Source organism: Saimiri boliviensis, chromosome 17 (genome assembly GCF_048565385.1).
Source record: "Saimiri boliviensis isolate mSaiBol1 chromosome 17, mSaiBol1.pri, whole genome shotgun sequence".
Taxonomy (NCBI): domain Eukaryota; kingdom Metazoa; phylum Chordata; class Mammalia; order Primates; family Cebidae; genus Saimiri; species Saimiri boliviensis.
Window position 1 is genome coordinate 35,329,375 of NC_133465.1, and position 8,631 is coordinate 35,338,005.

Consider the following 8,631-nt stretch of genomic DNA (forward strand, 5'->3'; position numbering starts at 1 on the left):
CAGAAGTGCCCAACACAAGATAGATTAAACATGGGCTCGGATTCTTTGCTACTCCTCCCATTGAGAGGTGATGATTAATTTTCTTCCTCTTGAATCTGGGCTGGTCTTAGAGACCTGCTTCACCAATAGGCTGAAGTGAAACCAACGTTTTGGGACTTTTGGAGGCTATGTTGCAGGAAGCCCTGCAGCTTCCCTTCAGGCCTCTTGGAATATTTTCTCTCAGGGCCATGAGCTACCATGTAGGTCCGATCAGCCTGAGCCACCAGACTGTGAGAAAATCCAAGCTATATGGAGAAGTGCCTTGAAGAGGCTCTGACCAACATTCCATCTGAGCTCCTAGTTGGCAGCTGGGTGCTAGAAGCCATTATGGAAGTGGATCCCCCAGCTCTCAGCTAATACCGTGAGTATAAGAGATGAGCTGCCCAGCAGAGCCCTTCCCAGAGTGCTCACTCACAGAATCATGAAGAAAATAAAATGGTTTGTTAAGATTATTCATTTTGGGCTAGCATGTTATACACCAAACCAGAACAGTGCTCAAGAATATTTACTGAGTGAATAAATAATTCATTTTGCAGCAGTGCCCTAATGGTGTCCCTGCCCTATTCAAGAGCTCTCAATGGTTTTCTGTTATCTGAGAAATAAATTCCCTTAGTTGGCATTCAATATCCTCCATAATTCAGCTTCAACCTGCTTTTCAAATCTTATTGCTTGCTCTTCTCAGCATGGATCCATCCTATGCTAAAGTTTGTTTGAGCTATTTCCCAAACACACACATACTTGTCCAGCACCATGTCTTCACTGATATTAACAAATTTACTGCTTTCTCCATCCTTCTCCTCTTCCATCCTCACTTCAGTGGGTTGACATTCAGTCTGTTCTTTGAGACTTCAGTCAAATGCCTTCTCTGGCTGTGAGCCCTCCTTTTTCCGCCTCAGGTTTATTTGATGCTTTACCTCCTCTTTGATCTCTTACTTAGTTCTTTAAAAAAATTTTTTTTAGAGACAGGGACTCACTCTGTTGCTCAGGCTGGAGAACAGTGAGGTCACAGCTCAGTGCAGTCTTGAGCTCCGGGGCTCAAGAGACCTTCCCGCTTCAGTCTCCTGAGAAGCTAGGTCTACAAGCATGTGCCACCATGCCTGGCTAGTTTATAAATTTTCGGTAGGCATGAAGTTGCCCAGGCTGATTTCGAACTCCGGCCTCAAGCAATCCTCCTGTCTCTGCCTCCGAAATGTTGACATTGCGGGTGTGAGCCACGGCACCCACCCACCAGTTCTTCATTTCTTATCTCCTCTATTGCATTATAACTTCCTTGTGGAGGTGAGGGGGGAGGAAGTGGGAGGTGCTGGCACATAACAGGGTGTGCAATTTTTTTTGTGTGTGGCTTACCAGGCATGAACCTCTACAGAGCTTGACTTGAGACTTACCAGCTCACAGCGTCGTGTGCATTTTGTCTCCCAGATCGGTGTTCGAGTCCTTAAAGGAAGGAAGATTATTTGGAAGAAGCACAAAGATTATTTGGTGATGTCAGCTTGGATTTTGAACTGTAACCGTGTCACTTACTGTGAGGATTTGAGAAAGATGCTTAAACTCTCTGAGCTTCAGTTTCCTTATTTGGACACTAGAGGCCTTAGATGAGGATGGGTGTAAAGGCCTAACACACTGCTTGGCACATCACAAACCATTAATAAACATCTGCTAAACAGGTACAACAGAAGAGTTGACCCGCTTGCTGATGATCAGTTGTTACCATGTCAACTTTAGGGAATACTCTCTCCCATCAATTAAAAAAAGAGCAAAGGAAAAAGGGAACAAAGAAAAAGAGAAGCATGATGAGGCTCACTAGAGAGGCACCACCTAGCCAGTCTCAACTGTATTCATCTATGTGATCATCAGCAAGTGGCTGCTGAGGTCTCAGTCTTCTCATCTGTAAACTGAGCAGTGGGCATTGGCATCTAAGCTCCCCTCCAGCTCTGACATTCCAAGAGCATTAAAGAAAAAGGATGAATCACCCCCTTCAAAATACCAATATGGGCTGGGCCCTCCCGCTGCGGTCCCCATCCAGCACAGCTAAGAGCTCTTAATACGCAGCCCAGCCAGCTTCTTCTTGCAGCTGCCACCAAACTTCAACCCCCTTTCCCAGGGAGTCTCAGAAGCAAGACTGATAATGGACCCCTGGCCTTCGCCATCTCAACAGGGAACTAGATCAGGTTCCCAGACTCTGGGGGCCAGAGGACCCTCCATTGAGAGGGCTGGCTTTCCCTCTCAGTTTGGTCATTGGTCCTCAGTTTGCTCTTGTGTGCAGTGTGTGTGTGTGTGTGTGTGTGTGTGTGTGTGTGTGTAGCATTGAAAGAGTGGAAGAAAGGAATAAAGGGAAGACTTGCAAATAGGGGGTTGATGAGTGAATTCTGGAAATCACAGTGGGAGGGATAGGTTGGTGGAAACCTTGCCATTCTCTTACAAGATTTGAAAAAGTTGACGTGTATGTATCTCTAATAGTTATAAATCTCCACTCTGGGGAGGCATGCCCCTCCCCCAGCAGCTGCATAAATTCATAGACACAGGTGTCAGAACCGCAGAAGTCACCTGGATCAATTTTCCTCCTTACAGGAGATAGGCACTGGGTGACCGAAGAGGACAGTTTTCTCCACTCTATACCCAGAGCCCTCTCCTCCTTTCTGCGTTGATGCTATTATTAGTATTATCGGCATTAATAATAATTGAGAGGTAACCGGCTGTGCATTAGGCAATGCTCCAGGACCAGCACTTCTTCCTTGGCTTCTGGCACTGCCTGGGTCCTGCTGGGTCCTCTCCCGCACCCGCAGCGGCTTCGGGCCTGCTCTCTGGGTCTGTGCATCCGGTGGTCTGTCTGTCGCCGGTCACGTCTGCAGCCCGCGTCCTCCCAGCTCACACCGGCTCCCGCTCTGAAAGCCGAGAAGCTCGCCGGCTGCGGGCGGGTTTTCCAAGTGGGCAGGGGTGGGGAGGAGGAGCGCGGTCGGGCGGGCCCGCGGAGGGAGGAGGGGGCGTCGCGGAGGGGAAGACCTTGCATTGTAATCCAATGACATTGCCAATGTGGGGGTGGGGGCGCTGGCCTCGGCGCGCTCTCCGAGTTTTGGCTGCCCGCCCAGCTGGGAATAACTCTCTTCGCATAATTCGCGTGTTTACCAGGCATGAAAATTCTTGCTTTCGGTCCCCCCCACCACAAGCCCCCTCCTCTTCCCCACTCCCCACCACCTCCGCCCCTCGCAAGTGAAACTCTGTCTAAAAAAATATTGGCTCGGGGCACAGAAAGTTTTGCATAAATTCATAAGTGATGAATGGCTGATTTTAACGTTATTTGGGTATTTGTCAGAACTTAACAAATATACATGGGGACGGCAGTTCATAAACTTAAACATCTCAATATCCCCTTTCTTCTGGAAATAAATTACGTTTGTTTGCCCGGCTTGGAGTCTTAAGGTAGTCGACATTAGGAATATTTTAAAAGCCATCATCCATCGAGCATGTCTCCCAGGCGCCAGGAAGATTAAATGAAAGAATCATAAGATGGAGGTCTTTAACTTTTAATCCTTTTACAATGAAGCCTCAGATAGTCGCGGGGGCAGGGTGCCCTCTCTGGGGGGAATAATGCCGTTATTCCTCGGCTCTCAGTTAATGAATACCCTAACGTCTGTCCCACGGCTGACGGAGGCAGCGCCGGGGAGGGGGCTCGGCTCCGGGGCCAGGCTATTGAAATGAGGAGCCATCGAGGCTGCGTCGGGAGGGAAGAAAGCGCCCGGCTGGAGGGACAGGGCGGGCGGGGCCGGGGCATTGAGACTGCGCTGGGGACCCGGCGCAGGTTTGAAATAATTAGCATAGATTCGCCGGGACTCCGGACTTGGGGGTTTAGGGAGGTGGGGAGTGGGGTGGGAGGAAAGCCGGGAGGGAGGCGCGGGGTGGTGGCAGGGAGGTGGAGAGGGAGCAAAGGAGAGCAACTTTGGAGTCCAAGATAAATAAAGGGAGCGCTGAGCAGTGTCAGGAAGCTGGCCCACGTGGAGCTGAGCGGACGGGCGCCACCGGGGACTGAGGTGGAGGGACGCAAGCGAGAGTCAGGCGTCGGTCCCAAGGAGTTGGCTTTTTAAGGGGTGGGGTGGGAGTGATGTTTTGCACGTCCCTTTAAGGGGTTACGTGCCTTCTGCCCCTATCTAATCCTAAAGAAAGCGCAAAGATTCGGGTTCCGATTTCTCCCTCCACCCCACCCCTCAAGTGCAGAAAGTGCCCAGAGCGCGGGTATACCTTCTTCCCAAAAGTAGATCCTAGAGGTGGTGATTTTCTCCAGGATTCGGACTCCTTCGAAACCGTGGCCCTCAGTCTTCCTTAGGTCCCCCGAGAGAGCGGAGGCAAGTGTCAAATCTCCCCGATATCCCCAGCACCTCCGGCCGAGGGCCTGGGATTTCGGGGCTCGGACCTGCAAGATCCCGGAAGCTGTGAGCCTTGTTGATTCCAAGGGATTTTCTCAGCTCCCACCACCGTAGCTTCCGGGCATGCAAAGGGTTAACACGGGCTGGATATTGAGGTGGGGGGTACGAGGCGGGAGGGGTGGCGGGATCTGGGTGGGCGCGCTCTGATCTACCCCCCTCCCCATTCCTCGGGGGTCAAGTTTCAGCGGCACTCCGCCCCCAGGGTAGGTGTGAAAGACACGTGTCCCCATTGTGAAGGGCCTGTCAGGCAGGACAAAGCGGCCGCCCACCCTCCCCCCGCCCCTCGGCCCAGCCTGGGGTCAGCACCAGGGGGCCGGCTGGGTGTCGAGGTCACTACAGGCCCGAGCTTTGGTGACATAGGGGGAAAAGCTAGGAGACTGGGCGAAGGCCACGTGATTTTTAAGTGAGGGGTTAGAGAATATCGCGCCCCCCCCGCCCTCAAAAAACGTAACAGTCACCTCCGTCATGCCACAGGAGGGGAGTCCGAGGGGACGAGCCCCTTCCCTGACGGGGTACGGGGCAGAGCAGCATCTACTACCCGCCCCCTCCCACGCCCTCCCACCCCCCATCAATCACCAACACAGAAAATCAGTGTGGAACGTAGTCGGTTTTAGTGGTTTTCTTTAATCCTGCTCTGCACTTCTTTCTCATTTACTACACGGGATATTATAAAGAATAAATAGCAGATACTCTTAATTTACAATGATTAGTCATTCCATTTGTTCTCTATATTTACAATAACTGTAAAATAACATTGAACTCTATAGCTTCTTCGAGGTCCAAGGAAAACCAAAACACTTTCCGAAGAATGGAAAATAGCTTTTAAAAAGTCCTCTACAAAAGTTCCCCCGTCTCTTTGTACTTTAAGAAAAAAATAACTTTTTCCCCCTGCTTCGCCATGCGAAGGGCACTGGAATATAAATAGCAGGTTAACATTATTAGCAACAACCAGAATAAGTCTCTCTTTTCTCTGTTCTTTTTTTTTCTTTTGCTTACTTTTTTTTTTTTTTTAAATACAGTAGAAGCCGGTAACTTTTAACGTATAATACTGACCTTTTAATAAGTAAATTAAAACTGGGACCGTATATACACACACATATACATTCCTACACAGTTAAACAGTGCATTACATGAACCAGAAAGCTAGGTCTCTGTAGCCAAAAAAAAAAAAAAAAAAAAAAAAAAAAAGTTCAATGAAAACCCTCGCTAGAAGGTGGTGGAAATGGTTGGAGGCGGTGCAGGGGGCGTCGGTGGGGATCCATCAAGTGTCCGGGTGCGGGCAGGGGGCCCCCGAGTTCTAGCAGGAGCACTTGCACTCGGAAATGATGGGGTACTGGATGGGAATCCAGCCGCAGCGCTGGCCCCCGCGCCGCTGACAGCGCCACCGCAGCACGGTGAGATGCACGGACTTGGACGGCTTGCACACCATGCCCTCGGGCACGGAGCACGAGCGCTTACTGAAGCAGCTGCCCACCTTCACGTAGCGCGGCCAAAATCGGCTGCCCAGGTCGTTCCACGCGTACAGCACAGGGCAGAAGGTCTGCGACCACAGCCACATCTGTAACTTCCTCCGCAGCTTCTTGCTCAGGCGCTGCTTCTTGCCCTGGGCCAAGCCCTCGGAGAACTCCAGCCCTTTGATCTCGCTCGGCATGGCCCCCGACGGCCGCTGCCGCAGTAGCTGGTCCAGCTCCGCCAGGTCCTCCGCGCCCCCAGCCGCACCCCCGCCCCCGCCGGGCCGGTCCTCGGGGGGCGAGGTGGCCATGAAGCCCGGGTCGTAGTGGCCCCCGAGCAGCGAGCGCAGCAGCGTCTCGTTCAGATCCTTCTCCTTGGGGTCAAAGATAGGGTCTGGGTGTTCGATGAGGTCCACCAGGGGCAGGTTGTCGCTGGGCGCCGGGCGGATGTGGAGATAGTGCTGGCCGCCGGCCGGTGTCGCCCGCAGCCCCAGGACCACCACCAGGGCGTAGAGGGTGACCCCCAGGCTGGGGCAGCGCTCCATGCCTCCGGCGCGCGCCCGGGGCTGCTGCTTCGTCCCGCGTCCCCGGAGGAGAGCACGCTGAGCCCGCGGCGCCGCCGCGCTCCCCAGTCTCTCCGGAGGCGTCTCACCCGAGGCTGGGGAGGCGCAGGGCCGGCAGCATGAGCCGCCGGGAGAGCCCTTCGCGCAGCGCCGGCTCCCACCGGGGCGGAAGAAAGGCACACAAGTTGGCCGCAACTCCTCTCTCGGGTCTACTGGGGAAGGCGGCCGCGGCGGGGCATCCGAAATTACTCCAGGGCGACCGCGGGGCGCAGGGGGCGCCGGCTCCTCGCTGCCTTCCCGGGCCGGCGGCGGCGCAGGGCGCGTGGACGAGCCGCTCTCCCCTCCTCCTCCTCTCGCTGCTCCTCGTTCCGCCGCTCTGTGCAGCGCCGCTGGCCGAGCGGGTCCTAGGGGCACTTCCCTCCGCCTGCTCCGGGCTCCGCGGTCGGCTCTGCCCGGCGGACTCCAGCGGCGGCGGCGGCGGCGGCGTCCGCGCACGTTGGCACCGGTTTGTCTGTCTCGCAGGTCCAAGCCTTTAAATTTCCTGCACTTTCAGCTCCATCACCATGGAAACCACTGACTCTCTCGGCGTTGCCCCCTCCCCCTTCTTCCCCCCAAACAACAACCCCACCCCCCACTTCTCCACCCCCGAGGAGCTGGAGCGGCACAGGCTCCGGGGGAAGCCGCCCGTACTCGCCGCGGAGGCGGCGGCGGCGGCTTCGGCAGCGCCCAGGGCTGTGCCCCGCCGGACCCAGATGCCCCGGGAAGCCGACAGTCCGGCTGCCCGCCGGAGCTCACAGGCGGCGGCGGCGGCGGCGGCGGCGGCGGCAGCGGCGGTGGCGGCGGCGGTGGCGCTTGGCAGGTCTCCGCGCAATTTTCTCTCTCCCCCACCACCCACCCCCCTTCTCCTCCTGCAAAATGCACCGCCCCCCTCCTTTCTCCTGGAGCAATGCAACTGGGGCTCTAGGCGCCCCGCCAGGGCCAGTCCTGGGGAAAGCTCGCGGCGGCTCTGGAGCCGGGCTGGAGGGTGCAGAGCCGGTGTTGGGGGGGCGGTGCTCGAGGTGGGGCTGGAGGGTTTCTTACTAGCTGAGTGCTTTGCACTGGGAGGGGAGCAGCGGGGAAGTACTGGGGGCTCCTTCATCGGTGCAGTTCGGAGCAAGAAATTTCTCCATGTGCATGGATCGTTTTTCCCGGGCGCGTCTCGCCTTCCTCTCTCCCGGGCTCTTGATCTAAGTCCCCTCCCCCCAACACACACACACACACACACACACACACACACTCTCTCTCTCTCTCTCTCTCTCTCTCTCTCTCTCTCTCTCTCTCTCTACCCCATCCCCCTTTGCACTGGGGAGTCCCAGATCCGCAGCGTTGCGCAGCGTGATGTCATTCCTAGGTAGCACTCCTGCCTGTCTGGCCCTCGGGCCCACGAGGGGGGTCCGCTCCTCACCATCCTCCTCCTCCTTGGCCGGGTCCTGCACCCTGAGTGGCCTAGCCTCCGGGGCACGTCTGGCTCGCCTGCGGCTCCCCTGGCCCGGCCGGCTCCGCGCGGCCGCTGCTCGGCTCCCTGGGGGCGGCCCGCCCTCTGCTGGCCCGCTGCGAGCCCTGCACCTGGCGCTGGCGGGGGCGGCGGCCGTGCGAGCTGGGTCGGCTGCTGCTCGCTGTGCCCGGCTCAGCTTCCGCGTCTGGGTCCGTGTCACTTTGTGTCTGCGCCTGCTGACGGGGCCGTTTTGGGTCTGGCTATTTTCCCGAAGCCCTCCAGGTCCCCAGTGTAAACAGACTTCCTGAGATTCTTCCTCAAACCCCTGAAATTTCACAAGAATGCGTGCTTCACCTTCTGCCTCCGGTAAATCGGTCTCAGTGGGTGCGAGTTGAAAGATGAATTGACAGCAGAGGTGCCTGAGTCTGGGCTGGGGTCCAGCCTGATATAACTTGGACGAGTCATTTTCCTTACTTTTCGCATTAGTGACATAACTGTTAATACATTTCTCTTCCCGCCCTACCTTTCTGTGATTTCAAATAAACCTACATGATGCTTTCTCTTTCAGAAGCAGTTTCTCTTTGATGGGAGATGGGCACTGAAATGACACCTCCTGTTAATTTCCCTTGGACGAGGAACTTAATCTAAGTTTTAAAATGCAAACTCAGTTTTCTTTGTGGTGAATG

General features: G+C 55.4%; 1 protein-coding gene across 1 annotated transcript; it reads right to left on the reverse strand.

Annotated features, from left to right (window-relative positions):
- Positions 1-5,061: 5,061 nt before the first annotated feature.
- On the reverse strand, positions 5,062-7,083 carry NOG (noggin). Its single transcript, XM_003931333.4, has one exon. The coding sequence runs from the start codon at positions 6,451-6,453 to the stop codon at positions 5,755-5,757; it is 699 nt and encodes a 232-aa protein (XP_003931382.1). The 5' UTR covers positions 6,454-7,083; the 3' UTR covers positions 5,062-5,754.
- Between the last annotated feature and the right edge of the window lie 1,548 nt (positions 7,084-8,631).